Source organism: Ixodes scapularis, unplaced genomic scaffold (genome assembly GCF_016920785.2).
Source record: "Ixodes scapularis isolate PalLabHiFi unplaced genomic scaffold, ASM1692078v2 PGA_scaffold9__187_contigs__length_104089568, whole genome shotgun sequence".
Taxonomy (NCBI): Eukaryota; Metazoa; Arthropoda; class Arachnida; order Ixodida; family Ixodidae; genus Ixodes; species Ixodes scapularis.
The window spans coordinates 21216894-21237960 of NW_024609884.1; the positions used below are offsets into that span (position 1 = coordinate 21216894).

Sequence of the window (21067 nt, forward strand, 5' to 3'; positions counted from 1 at the left end):
TTTTTTGTTTTGTTTTTTGAGTTGCAGCTTCTGTTGAGTCGTGAACTGGTCGGATTATACCGCCTAAATTCAGCATCGTTCCGACCCGAAGAGTGAGGTCATAACCCATATGGTATGTCCATTGTACTACCAGTTGTATCTGTGTAATTACGTTCCTGACTGAGCAATATATGTCTCTTGTCGATAGGCACATTCGTTTAATCGAGGGACTTCGCCGCCGCGCGTCAACGACCGAGTGGACAGAAGTGCCCGGCTCGAGATTCAGGTCACGGGCGCTTAGGTCGACCGTAACGATCAGTTCATCGTTCAAGTTAATTAAGTTTTTTATTATTATTATTATTTCGTGCTGGTCGGACGATTTGGGGTGGAAAGGGCGGAAAAGCGTATATTCCGGCGGGGGTAACGGGGGTTGCTTCCACTTCTGCAGGAAAATGCTGCGTCTCTCGTAGCCCAGTTTGCGGGAAGCAATTCGTACAAATATTGGCGACTGCGGCGCGATTGAAATCAGTTGCTCCAGCTGCATAGAATTTGTGGTGCAGGCGCAACTGACTTCGGACCATCTTCCAAGTGACACTTTGAGGGAGGCGCGGGGTGAAAAGCTGTATTTTACGAGATGTGTCGAATTAAACTTCCTTATAAGCATTTTTGTTTTACGTCGCGTTGCATATAAATCGCTTTCTAATTAAACTAGAAGTGATTATAAAACGTTTGTTTTCGCTCTGCGAAGAGATCCCGCTCATTCGCTCAAATGAGAAAACGGCGAGATGTTCTGACTGCCCATCGATCGTCTGAAACAGTGTCGAGGGCTAATGTGCCGTGAGTTTTGTCATAATAGCGTCCGGCCTATTGTGACGGGGGTCTCAGGAATACGAGTGCAAACACGCAGAAGTCTTCTTTTTTACTAGTATATAACTCGAGCATATAAGAATCATTGCTTCTAGATCTCTTTTAGCGTCCTCCTGTCCTCTGCACGTTGTTAAGCTTATAGGCCTTTGCAACGAACACTGCCTCGTTTGTTCGCTCCTCGTTTTCCTATTGTTGCAAAGTTGTGCGCTGTGTCCTGCTTTTATAACATAAGAAGCCGTAGTGATTGTCTGCCGAGGAGGACTGGGTTCGAGGGCGGGAGTTGCTCCATCCCTCACAAAAAGGAGCCTCGGCTTACGCGCCGAGCGTGCGCCGATGCCGTGCAACGGTGTTATGGCTCGCATTAAAACGATTAACGCACGCGCGCCTCGTATACCCCCCTGATTGTAGGAGCCGCTCATGAAAGCGAAAAAGTCGTGCCATCTCTTCGCAGTGGCGCGCGTCGCCCGTTTCCACACGGCGTTTGTGCAACGAAGGTGCCGCGTCGGAAGTCTTGATGACCAGTCGGGCCGGACATCTAGGCTCATCAGAGCTCCCTCCGGTAGGCACGCGATGCGAGCCGTAGTGGAGCTGTCCATCGCCATGATACCTAACAGAGCCGAGCTCGGCTCAGAGACAGCCGTGCAAGAGCCGAGTCGTCCACGCCGTACGAACCTGAGTGAGTGCGCATCTGTATAGCACATACTTCTGCTTACGAACATGCAGGGTTGCGGGACGCTTTAAGTTGTAAGTAGCTGTCGGTATGTATACGTAAATCTTCGTCAGTGGATTTTGGGCGTGCCACGTGCCCGTCTCGATCGTTCACCGAACGGGCCACGTTTTAGACGATTTTTTGGGGAACAGCGGTGGCCTATATATATATATATATATATACTTACTTCCGTGCCTCAACTCTTCGACTCTGCCCCCGCAATTTCCATGCTTGTATACATTTGGCGACCGGGCTGTGATTTTAGCGCGTTGGCCCGTGGGCCTGTCTGTAATCATTGTATTCGTGTCTGGACGTAGCCTATACATTGTGGAAGGCCTTTTGTGGACTGAATGACGCCCCTGTGCGTGCGGAGTCTGATGTCGGGCCCCGCTTTCTCCCTGCGTGAGGCGGCTTCGTGTGCTCCAAAGGAGCCCGCTATAGCAGTCCCGCGGAGGAGCGTCGGGAGTAACGGCGCCGCGTTGAAAAGTCGTTTCTCCGTCTGGGCGCTTGTCGGCCGACCAACCGGCACGTCTGAAAGAAGACTGACTGAAGGAGGTGTCGTTTCCTGGTGCTTATCGCGCGCTCTCGTTTCTCCGCCGTGCCTCCTTCGCTTTTATTGCCGCCGATGCACCCCGGCGCCCATTGGGCGCCCGGAGCGACAGATCGTGCGACCGGGGTCTGCGATATGAACTGGTTTGTTTCCTCTCATCTTGCGTCTCGGGCACGTGCGTGTGTAGAGCTCAGGTGTGCCGCTTTGGGTACCGTATGTTTCCGAGGGTGGCGTTGTGTATGGGATGCTTGTGTCGCTCTGTGAATTGATGCTTTGGCCCATGGTTGGAGCTGAATAGCTCTTCGCTTTACTTTCGCGTGTCCATCGGTCGCTGCGGCGGGCCTGAACGGTGAGATCCTGCAGTGCCCCCGCCACTATGTATGGACGGAGGCGTATAGACCTTTTCCGCTTACTCTCGCCCTCAACCGCCAAATAGGCATATCCGGTATGGGCGACGAAAAAATACCAAAACGTTTCAAACCTGCAAGTAGTAAAAAAATAGAAGGGAGGCAAAACGAGAATGTGTGGCGGTTACGTTTATGTCCTAAATGCCTTCTATTGGTGTGGCGACGGCGAAACAATGTTTTCGCCCATACTGGAAGTGACCACAATTCAAGATGGCAGCGCCCTTGCGAAAAAGGTCTATAGGCCGCCGTTCTCCACGTCGTGCTGGGAAATATCACGTATGTGAACTTTGCAGAAAGCTTCCTCCAGTGATGTCGTCGTAGCACGAGCGTCTACACGTTGAAAGGAAAGGTCTAGCATTGAGTATGTGGATCCAAGAAATATTTATTACCCAAATATTCCGCGTTAATCTTTTTTTTTTTTTAAAGGGCTGGAGAGTTGTACGGTTAGACTGCCAGATAGTGCGCGCGTGTGTGTGATTCTCCGTGCGCGACGGGTTCTGTGCTAAACTCTGTCATGTCACAGACGTATGCGTCTTAAAAAAAAAAAAAAAAAAGAAAAGATCGACCGTTCGCATAATTTGCGGTCTATCTGTGTTTCACGCGAAGAGGGCATCGACCGTGTCCGGTCGCCGGAGTAAACTGCCTTTTTACGACGGAAAAGCCCTGTCCCGTGGGAATGGCCGAGTGAGCCAGATGGACGCAGCATGCGTTAGCGGCGAGTCTTGCTTTCTACTTGGCCGCCGCAATCGTTTGCATGCTCGCCCGGAGAAACCGGGTTGCCTTTGCTCGGACGCAGTGGCTGCGATCAGATGGAGCGGCGGCCAGCGAAACGGATCTATGAACGCCGCGGCCCCGTCCACGCACGTTCTCTTTCGCCCATTCCAATCACGCGCTGGTTGCCAGGATATCGCGAATTTGCTCCGAGAAAGGAGGACGCCGCTTAGTCACCGCGGTGCGTGATGGAAGCGCGGCATGGTGCGAGGGACCAGTTTTGGCCCGAGCCGATAGCCGGGAGATTCGACCTTGCTGCAGGAGGCCGCCTGCCCGCCTTTCTGCGTCCATGTGCGCGGAATGCAAAGTGGCCGGGCGGCGCGTGTGCTTTTACCGGAGCCGACCGGCTGGGAGAACGGGCCGGCTTCTATCCTCCCAAGCTGATCAGACGGACGGTCCGCAAGGCGCTCGGTAGCCGATTAGCTTCCTTCTGGCGTTCGCTGCTGTGCGGGTTACTCAAACGCGGGCGGAAATGGCGCGCGCGCGGTTTTTCGCATCACTCGACCTCGTCGGTGTGACGTAACGTTGCCCGGCGGTGTAGAAGACAAGGCCCGCACTTGTCTCCCCCAAACGTCATCACTAGTGATGACGATGGTAGCGCGTCTTCCAGCGTTTCCCAATGAGCGCGACGCTAGCGACGCCAAGGTGGCCGCATCTGCCGCTATGCGGCTTCTTACGTCGAGCTTCAGCTGTTTGCCGCTTGGGGCGGCTCGGCGATCCACTAACGATGACGTAATGCGCCTACCTTATATCTTAAGTGGTATATAGACGGCACAGTAAACACAAACGCGCCAAGCCTTTTTTTTTTTTTTTTTTGATCACAGCTGAGCGCATTTGTTAAAGTCGGTAGGCTATTTTCCAGCGTGGCTTGAACAAGCTGTCTGTAAAGTTAGGGTGCCTCCACGTCCTCCTGTTTAGGGTGATGCCATCCTTTGTAGACCCGATGCCCACAGCACGCACTCACAGGGAAAATACAATGAAATCGTCGAAAACAGAATGTTGCCGTTGCACAGTCTGCAGCACGAGCGCGTGCGGGGACACGCTTTTTCACGCGGTTCAGAGCAAACAAAAAAAAAAAAAAATGCGTTTGGAGAAAAATGGCCAGATGTCATCACCTTAGCTGCAGTGTTCTAGAGGGTGTAGTGGCAAGAGCGGCGCCCGCTTACAATGAGGCGCGCGAAGACGGTCGACGTAGATACCGCGAGTGGCGCTGGAGTTCTGTGCCCTAGGAGAAGTAATGGCACGTGTGCGATGAACGAAGAAGACGAAAATGTAGCACCGTCGAACTTCTTTTGCAGCTATTTAGCCTGCAGCCCAAGTGATAGCGTTGCGGAACGATGTGTCAGTACGGGGGGGGGGGGGGGGGGGGGGGGGGGGGGGTCAATATAAATCGACTTAAAACACGCGAATATTTCAAGTAGAGGATGGCACAGACTCTAGAGGCATTAGTCCAAAGCACGGTGTAAGATGGTCTAAAGGCAGAACTACAATTTACTAAAGAACAAAATTAGCAGTTGTTTCGCACCGCGAAAAGCTCCAGTCAAACCCCAGTAGTAAGCGCCTAACAGCGCTGATGATGGGGCGGACGGGGGCGCGCTCCTAGGGCACAGAACAGCAGCGCCATGGTGTCGTCTACGCGCCAAATCTTCACAAAGCGGCCGCCGCTCTTGCCACTACAACCCCCTCTAGAACACTGTACCTAAGCCAACGCCCTGAGCAAAACGCACATGAAGGCACTATAGGTTAAGTAACTTATAGTCTGTCAAGAACAACAGCTTTGACAGTGCGAAAGAGGTCCGGTGAGGGCTCAGGAGGCGCACAGACCACACACAGTTCGTTGCGCGTGATGAGTGCGAGCTTCCGCAACGCTTTCCGTTTTTGACACGTGCAAATTCATCGTTCTTGGAGACGGATAAGTGGGAGCGGGAGCTCTTAGCACGCGCTGTGAACCACGTGCGCCTAAGCAGGGCATGCATCTTCGCGCACATGCCGCCCATATTTGCGCGCACAAGACACAAAAAAAAGAAAAAACGCCGTTTTTGCTAATACAGCGTAAGGTCGGTTTGCCTTTGCACGAAGTGCTGCGACACTGGTTCCCTCTGCAGATGATAAATGTAGCCCGTTGAGTACAACTGTTAGCCTGGGGTCTTCAACGTGGACCACGCAGTAGTTATACACGACCGCACACAGGTACGATTCTGATCCAGATCGAAACGGGCAAGGATGGGGTTTGAATCCAGGATCCCTGGGTTCTACAGCACGAGCTCTCGCTCCACGCGCTCCGAGCTAGTGCGCGCTAGCCCACTCGCGGACTCCATGCTTGCAATAGATCTTAGCCCACCGGCACTTCACGCTTGCTATATACTATTTTCGAAATTCAGTGCCCTCCGTGATTGTTCAAAAGGCAGATTCGCTTTGGACAGACTAGGGGCGTTTATGAAGCTGTATTTCATCGGGCCCCATCACTTCCCCATGTCAATGGCAGAATTGGTTCTTCGATCACCCTACAGTTCTTTCCTGATTTGTTTCAGTGTCGATGGTGAGAACATAAGCAGCGACCCATACACCCCTTGATGAAGATATCCGCCATCAAAAGAGGGTTAGAGGCAAACGTGTGCCAAGAGATTAATTTGACCACACTCCGAATAAAAAAAAAAAAAAAAAACGCTTACGCAATTATTGTATCGAGTTCGTGTGTCGTGTCGTACTGACGTCTCGAAGATAGGCCTCGTACATACTCCGCTTGGTTGTATCCCCCTCAACTTCTTCCTTCATTAACCTCAAGAAGGCCTCTATTAGTTTGGCGCAGATGCCGTACACTGAGATGATGATACTGATCATATTGGAAAACTGAACTTCAAAACGGGTCTCTTGTTAATGTACTAATGTAGGGTGCCGATCTAAACAATAAGATTTGTGAAAAAAAAAAGAGTCGTATTCGTTGTACAGAGTTTGAACCGTGGGAAGTTAGGTCGCCTTAGGATCTAGCCTGGTGTTTGCTGTGTATGTGTTCAATTTTGCCTGTGGAGTACGACGGTTCACCCAATCAGCGCACAGACGTTCAAAGGATGTCGAGGTCAGTAAGACGTCGCACGCGCAGGGGCGGATCCAGAAGTCCGCTTTTTTTTTTGGGGGGGGGGGGGGGGGGTGGGGGGGGGGGGGAGGGAATTTGTAAGGTTATAATTTTCCCATTCTTTCTGTGTACCGGGGTGTCCACCCATGTCAAATTGCCCTCCGAGAAAGGGGGGAGGGGGAGGGAGAGGGAGAGGGGGTCGGCTTTGTTTGCGGGGGGGGGGGGGGGGGGGGCGACCGCCCTCGTCGCCCCTCCCCCCCCCCCCCTTGAATCCGCCCCTGCGCACGCGCGTCATAATCATGTTTTTAATTCCATAAATCTAACGCGATTGAAAGATGTTGATCATGAAAGAGGGCAATACCTGGTCTTGCAGCTATACTGCATGTGTGAAGTGGCCAATTGTATTTTTGCCGTACCCAACCAAGTCGTTTCTAATTTCGCTATCTAATCCTCAGGATAGAAAAAAAAAATGCGTCATGCAAAACTTCGTTCTCACATACACGGCGAGCATCAGGCAAGCTATGCAGACCAGCACTTTCCTCTTAGGCGTTAAATTACATTCCTCAGCTATATCGCGTATCACTAAACAGGTCTCCTACGACGTGTCTCGGGTGCTTCTTATGCATATTATTAACACCAACTGCCATTCAGCGTAAGGTTGTTTTTAACCTTGGAATTCTTAAAGATGTCCCTAGAGTTGGCTTGGCCTGCATCATAAACCAGCCCTTTCTTCAGGTTTGCTCTTTCTGCAATAAAACTACTAGGGTCAGTGGATATGTCTAGCGACTCTAGCTGCTACCAACGCACGGGTGAAGGCGGCTCAGTTGTTCGCTTTAGCGCTGTCATGCACATTGACGCATGATAACACCAGTGCATGTGCGTGCATAATTGGTGCATGAAATTCAGTGGTCGAGGGTAATGTGCAGCCGAAGAAGCTAGTTACATTACGCCTTCCCTGCGATAAGCCGCGTCTGTCTGTGCAGCGACCGGGATTCAAACACACCTACTGGGCATGATCATAGTCCGGCGCTTTGCCACAAGACCACCCCGTCTTTATTTTTATATTTTTATTACGTGCACATTTGCTTAACTTATTCACTTGAAATTAACAATTAGCAGGCGTGATTATAAATCCCAGAAACGCAAAGTATTCATCTAAGGAAAGACAACGTGTATGAAGCACAGGTCACGAAGCTCTAGCTACGATTATGCTGAAGTCGTTTTTTTGGGAAAATCCTAGTGGTCAATGTATGGGGACGTCGTGTCGCCCAAATAATTGGACGCCAAGTTCTGGCGTTTTAATGACGTGGATAAAACATTTCAACTGTCGCGCAGACGTCGTCGACGTCGCCGACCTTTTCTTACCGCTGTGACTCTACGTTCTGTACTGCCTAAGTAGTTAGATATTTAACGTGGATCACGTAGCGGCGTGAATACGTGACCGCCCACCACTATGCTTCTTCAGGTAGAAACAGCCAGTCGTGTGCTCCGAGCTGCCCTGCGCTAACACACCCGCTGCCTCAAAAAATCTGTTTGACACTCAAAAAAAAAAAAAAGAAATGTTTGCGCCAGTTTACTATATGTCGTGCCGTGTACAACGACTTCCCTGTGTCGTCGCGCAGCCTTCGTGGTACCTGTGCATCTACTGCACGTGTTCTGCAAAAGTCCGCTTTCGCAGAGCGCCTATCACCAGGTTGCCCACAATTTTCTCGAAGGTGTGTATCTAATTGAGGGTCCCAACTAGCTCGACCCGTCAGACTGACTGGGGAGCGACACTTGGTTGTGACCCCCGGGAAGACTGAATCGCTCGTTGCTCGGCGACTTGACCCCGTCGGCGACAATGTTCGGAGCAAAGTGGTCGTGAAACGGGTATGCTTTGGTCCGACAATCTTCGAGAAGAAGACACATGCCGAGAGCGCGCCGGCGGACTCGACGGCGGCCGCCCTCCGAAGACCGCTTGCTTAGAGGACCACGCGCGTGCCTGCCCCAAAAATAGCGAACGCCTTTCAGGCCGTGCTTCGCGTTCTCCTTTTACGGTGCCGTTAGCGGACAATGGAGGACGCGTAAGCGTGACGCTGTCGACTGGGTCGCGCGGATTCCTGCCCTCGTCGGGTCACGACGCCGCGTCGATTTCGGTCGCGTTTCGCCGAGGAGACCCGCCCCCGAGCGTCGCCGGCCAACGGTACCTGCCAATCTTCGTCGCCTGCGCAAAATGCGTCCGCTCGAAATCGAATCAAATTGCGGCGTGATCGAACAGCGCCAGCTGTTTATCCCGCATGCACCGAGCCGCGGAGGTCAGCGGGCAGCTTGCGCGTGCTCCCAGCGCGCCAGGAGGGACAACGCGCTGCATGCCGTGCCTCGGGAAGAGCGCGCACTTCCTGCTCGATGACAATTGCGTCGGCCGGAGTGGCCGTTGCGATTCCACTGTCCGTACTCGCGCGGCGTGGCGAGTGTCGTCTCAGATGCGGCCATTGTCCTCGGCTTTGAAAGGCGGGCCCGCGGGAGATCCATGGCGGCACCCATTGACTCGTTGCTTCCCATAGCCCTTAGTTGTTTGCTCTGGGAGCACGCTGTTCTTGGAAAGATCCTCGGGAGAATAAGCGCTGCTCACATGTCGACGCTTCGTCCAACTCCTCGTGGCGCAACTTTCTTTATGCGGCTTCAATCGCAGGCGGTTCCCTCGCTGCTCGGACGTTTTATGCATGCTCCTTTTGTGCTTCGCTGTTCGAGCAGCCGCCTCGGTGGCTCCGAGGGAAAGCGCGACCGATGTGCCGCGCAATCTGACGGAGGCTTATAGTTGGAGAAGGCGCGCCGTGCAGTCGAGATTTCGGCTGCACACGTCAAAAGGTCCCCCGGTGGTCAAAATTAACCCTCACTCCTCCGCTGGGGCGTGTTAGGATGCCCTCCGCATGGTTTAATGCGTAAAACCTCCCCAATTTGACTTTCGCTAATTGAGCGGTTCGTCGCTCTGAGCGTCGTCCAAATTCTCCGAGTATCGGCGCACTTGATTCTGTGCGTGAAAGGTTCCATCTAAAGGCTGTTTGTCCAGCTTGATTGGAAGAGCAGACGCAAGCTGTGAGACGGTGCGAGTGCAGCGGCGACGCCCTCGCTTCCTTCCACGCAAGCAACTGCAAAAGAAAAAAAAGCCGTTATGAGAGCGGGCCGGAGCGGCGCTTCCGGCCCGAGGTGGCCGTCTGCCCCGCGTGCGCTTTCGTCCCTCGCGCTTCCTCGTGGCTCTCGTTCGGGAGCCGCGGCGGTCTCGCGTGAACGGTCAGGTGCGCACGAAGTGACTGGCAAGCAACGAGAGACACGCGGTGCCCTCCCATCAAAGGATGGCGTCGGTTTGGGAAGCCGCGCTTTCACTGCGCCTCTTGTAGAGAAGACTGGGAGTCTTGCACGCACTAAAAGCGCACGAACGAGAACTCGGACGTTCTCGAACACATCGAGGTCTATCTTGGCCGGCAATTTGCGTAGGTACGCTATTACCGGCGAGATGTTTCGGTGGCGCCCTTGTTTGGTGACCTTTCGTGACGTCATTACCTTGTGAACAACAAGTTCGATGGTGTTTGTAATGGGCATGGTGGAAGCCTGAAATCATAGCGCTCTCAAAGCTGCACTGCCAACAATGTCAAAATTGAAGTTCTTAGATTTCTCTTATTTCCGTCGATGAGGCATCCTTTGCTGACGTCATAGTAAGCATTCGGCCAATTGATGTGGGCCGACCAGAGCGACGCTTTCGGTCGCTCACGACGCCAATACCCTGTTTCATCGTAAGGGCGAGCGAAGTCGAAAGCTACAGAAGTGAACCCAGAGGCCTTGGGCGTGCTTACCGTGCTCTGCTCGTATTATACGCTCGTGCGATGCGAGCGTGGTTCAAACCAAGGTGCCATTCGCGCTTTGACTTCAGCCTCGATCGCGCTTACGCTGGAACGGAATATTCAGCCTCTTTCGGAGAGCGTGCACATGTGTGTTTCTCGAAAGCGGGAAGAGTCCCTGTAATTAGTTGCAAAATACGCGCCTTTAACCGTGCCCCATCTGTCTCGAGGAAGAACGCTCTTTTGAAGCGGAGATAGTATACTTCCGGCAACTGCGAGAGTGCGGGAGGCAAGCAACCCGAGACGAAGTGGCTGCAGCACGCGAGTAATTTATGCGACTCTAAAAGCGTCCGGACTCGCGAGGCAAGCTGGCCGTGCGTTGCGGTCATGCCTTGGTGACTCTCCGCGAGGTCTGCAGCTCGCGGAGAGTCACCATGGCCAATCTGTGGCCGAACAGAACAGCGCGCCATCTCTGCGGCCTCCCGAGTCTTCCGGCGCGGACACTGGAGGGGGGAGGGAGATGTACGGAGTTCTCTCAGATACTTTACTTTATTTGGTTCTCTCCTGTTCAAGGTCCCTCATGCAAATTCTCTGCAAATGATGTCTTGCGTTTCGGCAAACTCGGGTACAAAGCTTTTCCGGGTTGAAAGGGCTCGTTCTTTGACTGAGGCGGTCTCGAATGGTCTCGACGCTATCATATACGAGGTGTCAGGGATTGATTTTGTAGTGTAAAAAGAGGGGGCAGCACAGTGATGTCCGCGCAGCAGTCGAAAGAAGGGACCTTCGTGTCTCGTTATAGCGAAGGGCTTCGCCCTGCGGACATTTAGAGCTGCGCTGCACCAATGTTTGTGACCACGTGCACGGGCACAATGGCGATCTCAAGCATAGTCTGCTAACCAAAGCGAGACCGAACATCAATTTTACGTCAGACTCGGCAAATCTAAAACAGAAACCTCTCAAATGACTTAGAAGGCTTATCTCAAAAAGCAGTGAGGTGTGCGAGGTGTTTCGAGTGGCTCTCGCGCCTCAAGAATGGCAAAACGTCTCTGAAGTCAAGAAGAGGTCGGATAAGGTCGCCCTTCCGCTCTTCGTCTTCCAGCGATGTTCTGCCGTTCCTGAAGCGCGAGTGCCACTTAAAACGCTTAGCACAATGCATTGCTTTTCGACACAAGCCTGCTGAATCATTTCAGAGGTTTTTGTTTTATGAATGCCGAGTTTGACGCAGAATTGATGTTCGCTCTCGCTCTGGTTTGCAGTCTGTGGTGAAGAACCATATTGGCCGTTTAAGCGAAGACCGGGTGATTGGGGGGAGTTACTCGGTCAGCGGTTTAAAAACAGTTCGCGGGGAACGGAGGAGCGAGGAGCTCGCATGCACTCTATACTCTATAGTATGCACCCATGCATTTATGCATTTTTGGCAGGTCTTGAACCATGTCGTTCCCGTCGTTACCAAATTGTACTTTCGTTGCTTTCAGTTCCATAACAAGGAATTGGGCGTTATTTCGACTCGGTATTTTATGCGAAAGCCTCCCGGAGTGTACATGCGCTTCGAGACATTGATTAACGTCTCTCAGAAGTTGCGGGGGTGTCCCTACTCGCTCGGGTCCGGAGAGGAGAATGGGAATTATGGAATGCGCAGAAAGACGATTTGACCGTCGCGGAAATAACACTCGCTATGCAAATTGAGGAATTCAATGCTGTAGCGATCAGCCTTCCGCCTACGTTTTCACAAGGAGGCTGTATGAAACATCGGACTTCCAGTTGCGTTTCATTTGCACATAATATATCCCTCCAATTACGTCGCTAAACTTCCACAATACATTAGACTATAATCGTCTGAAGATAATAACGGCGCGGAACAAGCCTCGGACAGATATTGCGGCAATATCCTTTTTTTTTTTTTTTTTTTAACGTTGGGGATAAGGGTATACGTGTTCCGTTAAAACCGATAATAGGTAGTTTTCGTATATCGTTTTCGCTGTAGCGCAAGGCTGTCCGCAACCCGGTACGATACCCGGCAACTCTACAACCAAGGCCGTCGGCGCGCAGGCGCAGTAGCGGCCTCTTCGTTGCGGAGGGCTTCGCGGAGGGGGAAACGCGGTCTACGAAAACTCCCTAATAGGGAGTTTTCGTAGATCGTTTTCCCTACTCTGCTACGCCCTCCGCAAGGAAGACGCCGCTAGTGCGCAGGCGCACCGCTGGTCTTGACTACTGAGTTCCGAGTCTCGTATCGGGTTGCGGACAGCCTTGCGGTACAGCGAAAACGATATACGAAAACTCCCTAATGTGCCTGGATCTGCGAAAATTTACAAGGCGAAAACGACCTGTGCTTGAGCGACTCGTGTTGCTTCGCGCATTCAAGAAGTACGGGATCCGTATGTAAAGCATAAAAAAAGAGGGAGAGGAGGCGGGAGAAGTGGGGAGAGGGCCGAGTGACACCAGAGGTTACTGTGTCGACTCGAAAGCCGCGGAATCTCCGAGTCAGGCTCACTCACCAATTTTGAGCAAGACCTCGCAATGGGTGGGCAGCTAACCTAGATAAACGGTCCACCGTCCCGCCGCGCTCCAAAACACGAGGTGATCTTGAAAGGGGCTCGGGCTTTCTTCTCTCGACGCGTCTTTTAATGGCGCGTGTCCCGCGGTGTCGGAGGTCGCGGACGATGTCCCTTTGCCGTCTCCGGAACGCAGCCGAGGGATCGTCGGTCGTTCTGGGGACCCGTGACGTTTGACTTCTCTAGCTTCGGTCTGCTTCCGAAGCTTTTGTCAGGTCGCTCTTCAACGGGGGTATTGTACTTTGTGGAGCAATTGACCCCTCACCCTCGTAGAAAGCCTCGTTGGGGCAAGAAAGGAAAAACAAAGACGCGTTGCGTGTGCTGCTACTCGCTTCATTTAGGGCCCACTAGAGGGTCGAACTCGCTGCTTAAAAAAATCTCAAATGCACCTTGTTATAATCCAGCCAGGTTTTTTTAAATGCGCGAAAATGGGTTATGTTATTCTACATCCCCGACGAAAACGAGACAATTTCATGCCCGTCAAATCGACTCCGCGGAAGAAGAGTCCCAGTGTGCTTCGGAATTTGTTTTATGTTTCGAGATTACCCTCTATCTTGCTTACTGCGCGCCGAGCTGTGACCGTCACTGTGCTCGGCTACCATGGCGTCAAACTTTTGGCATCGAGCGTTTACGAGAATGCCTGATGCCAAAAGGGGGCGCGAGCGCGCTTGCGTGTGTGAATGCCTTCAACCTCATCCAATTGGCCATTGTGTAAATTCCCGCAGCTACCGCTTTGAGACCCGCAAAAGTGCCGTTCGTGGCACTGCAGGTATTTTCGCCCAAGGTTGACCACTTGTTCCCATCGGTAGGGGGGCTGGGTGGTTTGAAAACTCGTTTGTCCCAGTGGTCGCGCGTAATCGCGGAGCCCGGTTCAAGGCTGGGTGTGGTTGGCGCTCCAGTTTTTGGGCCGCCTCGTTGTGGGCCGGCCGGCCTTTCAGGCGCCCCAGCACGACTGGCGCGGCGCCCTTGTCCGTCGGCTCTGCTGCCTCTCTCGGACTACGTGTGTCCACTCCACTGCCAACCGCTGGCGCAACAACGTGCGCGTTCAGACGTTCGGCGGCTCTCCTCGGCGGAGTGATCATTTCCGATACGGAACCGTTTTTGCTGCGCGTGCGCGCACCGGTCTGGGCCACGTCTGGCCGGTATGACTTTTGACAGAACCCTCGTGTTCTGTCGGAACGCTATGGTCTTATCGTAAAAACAAGATGTGTCTTTGAATGTCGCCTCAAGGAGACGTTTAAGTCACCCGATGCAACGAGCCTCATAATGGCGGCGTATCTGTGACTTCTTGTTCCCATGGTGATGTCCAGAGTAGAGCTCTAATACGTGCTTGAAAGATTTTAACGTCATCAGGTCTGGAAAACTGTCAGAACGCGTCGCCATCTTTCAGACTTGCATTGGCAGATAATGTTCCTAACTAGATACGTAGTACACAAAAGCCATCTACCTTTTTTCTTCTTTTTTAAGGATATTGACACGGATTCACGGAGGCCACGTGTAGACCATAGGGTTCCATGAAGTGGGGATTGTTACATGGACTTGGCGTGCCTCTCGATACGTTTGTTTCTATTGGGATGCATGATTGTGACGATATGTTTCCTGTTACCACACTGCCCTGCAAAAATCCTACATGAGCGGTCAAGAGCAGTGTTTTGTTCGTGTAAAGAAGACTTCGAACTTCCAGTCTCTCAAGGACAAACATTAGGAAATGTACCTGACATTGATAATTACCGCCAACAAATAAAATCTGCTGTGCGGTTTCGTTGAAAACACTTCAAAAATCAGTATCGTAAAATCGTAAAAGGAACATAACTCCCTTTCAGTAGTTGGTCCATCGCTGCTTCTGTCGAGCGCCGGAATTAAGCGGAAGTTTTTGATTGGTGGCCGCTTGTTCAGGGTGTGGACTGCTGCATAGGCCGTGCCTATGCTTCCCAGCTTCGGTTGTTGCTACTTTCCGATTATCTTCGTTCAGAAAGGTTGTCTATACTCTAGCCACCGCATCGCTGTCAGAAACTGCGGGATTGATGGTTCAGTGCATTGTTGGGACATGCGTGGCCACCGACGACGCTGTTTCCAAGACACAGAATTTTGTTGGCGTTGAAATTGACTGCTTTGTCGCGCGCTTTGGTTTGCTCCCGTACCGTCCTTGTTCACTGTATTTATGAACGAGTAAATTAGTGCGGCTGAGTGAACCTTGCTCCTCTTTTCCTTGCAGTGGAGACCTCAAGGACAAAGCTGCAAGATTCGGACTCTACGCCGCAGCCTCGGAGGCGACTAATAATGGCAGACATTGCCTTGCACCTCTCTTCGAGCTTCGATGTGAGTAGAGACCATTGTTGTGTGCCTGCACACTTATGGAACAGTACTTCGCACGGCAGAGGTACTTCACTACCCTTGAAATAAGTATATTCACGCTGATCAGCAGCTCTATTGAAGATCTAGAGGAAAAGGGCGGGGGGGGGGGGGGGGGGGGGGTATGTACTAATCACTACAACAACCGACTATAGTTTTCCCTTACAGTTTTTGGATCGACCGAATGTCGTACGAAGATTTAGTCCGTCGCCTGTGGGTCGCTCTCAGGTCACGGACTGGAAAGTTGGAACACAAGTCGAATATATCTTCTAGTTGTTATTTCGAAAATAGCGCTTAGTGGACCTTCGCTGTTGCGATCCGTCTCGGAAAGATGTATGTGGATGGCGTTCTTCATTCCAGGACGACGACTTGGACGAGACGCCGACTTCGCCCACCTGTGAACAGCCCCACTCGCTACCTGTCCAGCTTCGGCGGACTCCCCCGAGACCCACTAGGCTGCAATGGCAGAGCAAGCAGGGCTGCGGTGAGTTGGTCCCAGTCTCGCTGCATCCGGCAGCGACTTGGTCCTGTCATCGTCGGGCACCGAAGTCAAACGTTATTAGGCAGGCGAAGTGGTTGTTCATCGACATACCCAAAACGCAGGCAAAAAAAAAAAAAAAGGCGAACACAACGCTTCAATTGTGTTTGCCCTTCTTTTTGCCTCCGTTCTGGGTTTTCGTATGTCAATACCCAAGTGCACACGCTTTAATAGACTGCCAAGAAAGTACTACAAAATCGCGGCATGGGGTTCTTTCATAATCTGTAGCTTTTAGTTTCCTTTTAGCTGAAATATATATGTGCAGCTACACTGGCATGACGTACCTGTCAGCACACCCTACAGACGCGCGCAGACCTCGCTAGCCACCTCGGTGACTGCAGGGGAGACTGCCAACCTTGACTCCCAGTTAAATGGCGGGTTTGCTATAGTTAGACACAGCTCTTGAAGCGAGAGCAGGCCGATTTCGATTTTCGAAGTGAAGCTTTTTCAACATACCGAACAAAGAGCGCCTGAATCTCGGGAGTCAAGCCCAGTTGACTATGTGGTGAAAGAAACTTCAGCGTCACGTGACCGGGGCTAGCTCGCCGCCTTCCAGCTGTAGTAGCATGCTGGCTGCTGGCCGTGGTGCTGAAAGCTTGCGCGATGCTCTACCGCAGGTGACAGTCCGGACGTGACCACGACAGCGCTACTCAAGCAGAAGTTGGAACGGCGGCACAGCATCACCGTGTGCGAGTCTCCTTCGCGGCCGTCGCATGCCGCACTTTCCCGGGATGGCCACAGCAGCATCCGTGGCAGCCGACGTCCGGACAGGCTTTCCTTCGGTCCCCGTCCAGACTCAGGAAAAGAGAACTGGTCCATGGTAGGTGCACTTTTTGGGGGGCATACACGTGCTCCAAGTCGTTTCTTCGGGTCAATACCAAGTCCAAGGAGCGGTGACGTTATTGCTGCGCCGTTTGCACCAAACTGCGGCATTATTCCACCAAAATATGTGAGGAATTTGCGCCAGCATTACGCCCAAAGCTAATTTCGCTTTACCATAATGGAAACTAATCGGTCAGGCATCGCTACACTGTCGGATTGTTCTGGTCCGCTTGCGCAAATTTCGGAAGTTTTGGGATATTTCTCATTGTTTGGGGTCTGTTCGTGTTCGTACGGTTTAATTAGCTCCGTTGAGTGCCCTCATCGCGCACGAGTGCGCTGCTGAGAAGCTTTGCCCGCGGAGTAGACATCGCGATTCTGCATATGTCCCGTCGCCACAGCACACTCCAGGGTGGGGCGGTGCACGACCGTGCAACGGGTGTTCGAGAAAAGAAAAAAGTGATTAGAACTTGGTGAATGCTGATATTACAAGAGATACGTGGCAGTAAAGTTTCCTAAATAAAACTACAGTCAGTCTGTATGATCGACTTCGACATTCTGACAAGCTGCGTACATCATTGACTGCGTTTCACTTTTTTTTTTTTTTGTCTTCTGAGATATCGAGACTTTAAAGAAGGATACTTCGAACTTGGGTATCTCTTGAAGTGAAAGCTGAGCTACACTAGACGTTTAGTTTATAATTTAATTAACACCTCCAAATAGGTCCCCAACTGTTCGTGTACGCGGACGATAAAGTTTAACTTAAAACTAAGTTGACTTAAGCAATGCAAGCTTGGGAGTATGATTAATAGATGCTAGAAATTGTTGCACAGAAGTCGGAATGTGAAGAAACAGTGTATTTTAGTTGGGCAGGTCAACACATGAGTCTTAACAGTCTTCGCTGCGGAATAAATCAGAATGGAAAATGTGTTTGAGCTCTAAAAGTTAAGTTTACTGCTTCAAACTGGACTTCTGGTTGCTCCAAAAGGTGCTCCAAAACGACTCAAATCAATCACATCACCGCATGAGTGGTGTGTGGAAGGTCTTACATGGTGTTCGTCAGTGTACTGACGATCCTTGGTTCGCGTCGCAGGCGCAATGGGAGAAGTCGATGGAGTGCCTGTCGCTGACGTTGGAGGAGGTGGTGCACATCCGGAACGTCCTTACCAAAGCTGAGCTGGAGTCACTCCTGATGAATCGGCCACTCTACGAGGATGTGGAGAAAAGAAAAGTGCGTCTTTTGTGTAAAGCACGGCTCTAACCGCACTCAGAATGGCTGGACACCCGGACTCATCGCTGTGCTTTCTTTTAGGTTTGCTTTACCTGTAAGAAGACCAAGTTCTCCTTTTTTCGGCCTTGGGGCGTGAAGTGTAAGCTTTGCGAGCGCACAATATGCGACAAGTGTTCGACAAAGGTGAATATATATTATTTTACAAATACTAATTTTGCTCTTAGCTACTCGTCCCGCGAGGTTCCTTTTGGACAGGCACCTCGTTGGTACCGTGGGGACTGTGGCTAACACATGGCTCGATTCCGTGCAGATGCACATTCCCACTGATCGGTTTGATCGGATTCCCGTGTACATGCTGTGCCCCACGGCATCCGAAGAAGAGTCGCCCACTCACTCGCCGTTGCCGGCAGCCTTCCAGTTTGCCAGGTACGTCCCATTGGAGCGCATGGTGCTCCGGGCTCTTCTTTCGTCCGCGATCTAAGCGGGTCCTCTTTGTGCAGCGGTTCGGCTCCGTCGTCGCCCACGCTGAGCAGGCCCCCCGGTGCGACGTTCAACGCGCGACTCAACGTGACCGTGTACCCTCCGCCACCAGTGGCCAAGCTTCGGCACCGCGCCTCCGTGTGCAGTCCCCCCGGGGGCGGACGACGGCGCCCGCCGCTTCTGCGCTCGCGGACCTTCCAGCACAAGGCGAGCTCTCCCCAGGAGGAGCAGCTGCGCGGCCCGCTCATGACTGTCTGCCGAGACTGCAAGGGAATGATCCGCCACATCATCCTGGCTAGCAGGACCGACATGGCCAAGTCACGCAAGGGGGCCGCGTCCGCGTGCAAGCCTGCCTTGTGTCTGTCGCCCGTGGTCCAGTCGCCGTCCGCAAGCCCCGAGCCGCACCCGCAGCTCGCGGCGTCCGGCAAGGCACCCTTCTTTGTCAAGTGCAAGTGAGCAGTCAGCTCCCCCGACCACCCCCAGGTCCTCGCCGCCGCCTTACTCCTCCTGCTGTGGCGTCAAGACCGATCACCCTGGCTCTGGTCCCACGGTCGGAGTGCTCGTCTTTTGCCGTTTGTGCGGCGGGGACGTCGGGTGCGCCTAGAAGTTTAGCGGGGAGGTCCTACCGTCGATTAACTTGCCCCTCACAGCTGGTCATTGTCGATAAGCAAAAACCGACGAGGCGAGTGAGACTTCTGTCGATACGCATTAATCGTTAGGTGATGTCTGGCGCTCACGGAATTCCGCCTCGGTTCTGCACCAAGTTAACACGCTTAAAGGGGTACTCTGGCGTTTTCTTCATAGTACGCAATTTGTCTGAAAATTTTCTAAGCGAACAAACAACGCTGAAATGGTAATCCAAACATTAGGACATAATATTTTTTTTTTGTCTTGTTTGCGAAGTTATTGAGTTTACAATTTTGGTCATCGCCTTGTTTTTTCAAAGTGAAAGTCTACTGCCAACTATGAAAAAGTGACTCTAGCGGCGGACAGGGGTTCACCCTTTGCACTGTACTTCGTTTCAGCTTAAGTCCAAACGCAGCCGACGCTATGAGCTGATGGTACCAATCAGACAGCGTCAAAAGCGCACCATCATGGTGTTCTGTCATCGCTGAACCAAACATAAACGGAAAAGGCCTATAGTCCGTTGCAACTCGAGAAGGTAAGCCGAGAGAAAGGAAGACCGGGAGGAGGAAGCAGACTGAACGCTGGAATGAGGAGGAGGTTTGCCCCTCTCCTCTCCAGTGTTCCGTTTGCTTCCTCCTCCCCGGCCTTTCTTTCCCTCGCCCTACATTCTTGAGTTGCAACAGACTATGGCGACTTGCGCTTTTGACACGGCCTCATTGGTCCCATTACCTCGTAGCGTCGGCTGCTTCTGGGCTTAAGCAGAAGCGAAGTGTAGAATTTGTTCCCAACTGATTGCAGGTAGTTTCATGGTCTGAAATGAATCTGTCGGAAGCTCGCTTTCGATTTCACAATAACTTCTCAATTTCGCGATACTAAATAGCATACCTGAAATGGTATGCTATTTAGTATCCGGAGCCAGGGATTCAGAGATTAGAGTTAGTTGGTGTAGCTGAAAACAATGGCCGGAGTACCCCTTTAAGACATGACTCGTCTGTCTCAGGAATGCAACGAGTGAGTCTTTAGCAGTCTTTTGTGTGCTTATGAGAGCGTGTGATGAGAACATGAACAATTGCCAAATGGAACTAGTGTACAAACTCCCTTCGACATGAGCCCGCCTAGTTGGTGCAGTGTGACATCTGCCTTTCCTAACTGTACATAACGGCTTCTGGGCGGACAGGTCGCAGCAATATCAGACGCACCTCGCGTATATCAGACCGGCACGTCACTATTTTAGTCTTCTTGTACAGCGGATCGCACTGCACCGCACGCGTCCGCCTTCCTCCGACCTCGAGTGTGAGATGCTAATCGTGCGCCGTGTCTATCGGCTTTTAGTTGGGTCCAGCACCTTACTCTTACTGTAAATAGCCACCTTGCACTGTGTCAGCTAGCCTTGCACGGGCAGTGGCGTTGCCAGTTTTTATGCGATGGCACATTCCACGAAAGAGCTGGTCTTTTTTCTGCTGCTCCTTGGTTGTGACAAATGCCGGTTTCCTGGGTACTTGAATGTCGGCCAATAAAGAGCACTTTCAAGATTTCTTTGAACTGCATTTGAATCTCGATGAAATTGCTATCGTATCGGAAGGGTAGTGTGCAAATGTTTTATTGTTTAATGTGTTACGTTCGTGCCTTACCTGAGTGCACTTTTAACCCGCTAAATTTAGTGCAACTTGTATCGCGGTGATCATTTTTTTGTTTTGTATGTGTGCGTCTTTTGTGGATCCCACTCGATGAGAACTAGATATATTTATTTACACGTATATAGCGTGCAGGACATAGTGTTTTCCGAATTGTAAATATTTGTATTTAATGTGGCTTACTTTACTGAGATGTGTTTGCCACATGTGCGGTAATAAAAATTCCGTGAAACTGTACAGCTACTTTGTTGCAATTGTCTCTTTCTTCAACGGAACTGTGCAGTCTCGCACAAGGGATCGTTCGGGGCGCAGCTGCTGGCCCTGAAGGAACCGAGAGAGGAACTAGACGTTTTATGTACTCCCAGAAATATGTCCCGAGTCCTGTCTCACCACTCCTCACTCAGCTCGTGTTTGACATGCTAGAAAACTGGCGGCGGAAAACCCGATAATCGGAGAACTCGCCCACCTTAACACCTTACTAGAGAATCTCTAGATTCCGATAGTTCGCGCCTCTTGCTATTTAGCATGAGGTTTCCCCAGCATGACTTAATTCTGAGCACTTCAGCCATTCTGGTTTGGCACAGAATGTAACAGACTAAACGGAGGTGGAATCCTTTATAATCAAGCGATGCCATTATGTGTGTAGTTCGTTTCAGCCTAAGT

The 21067-nt window shown here is 51.8% G+C and overlaps 1 protein-coding gene across 2 annotated transcripts in view; it reads left to right on the forward strand.

The window, feature by feature from the left end:
* Positions 1 to 20647, forward strand: part of LOC120837831 (protein spire homolog 1) — a 251359-nt gene extending 230712 nt beyond the window's left edge. For both annotated transcript variants that reach the window (XM_042287143.1, XM_042287142.1), the window contains 7 exons: positions 14939 to 15042; positions 15436 to 15559; positions 16231 to 16433; positions 17526 to 17663; positions 17745 to 17846; positions 17974 to 18089; positions 18164 to 20647. In XM_042287143.1, coding sequence (XP_042143077.1) covers positions 14939 to 15042; positions 15436 to 15559; positions 16231 to 16433; positions 17526 to 17663; positions 17745 to 17846; positions 17974 to 18089; positions 18164 to 18599 — 1223 coding nt within the window. In that variant the 3' untranslated portion in view covers positions 18600 to 20647. The remainder of the gene's footprint in view (positions 1 to 14938; positions 15043 to 15435; positions 15560 to 16230; positions 16434 to 17525; positions 17664 to 17744; positions 17847 to 17973; positions 18090 to 18163) is intronic.
* Positions 20648 to 21067: the final 420 nt, after the last annotated feature.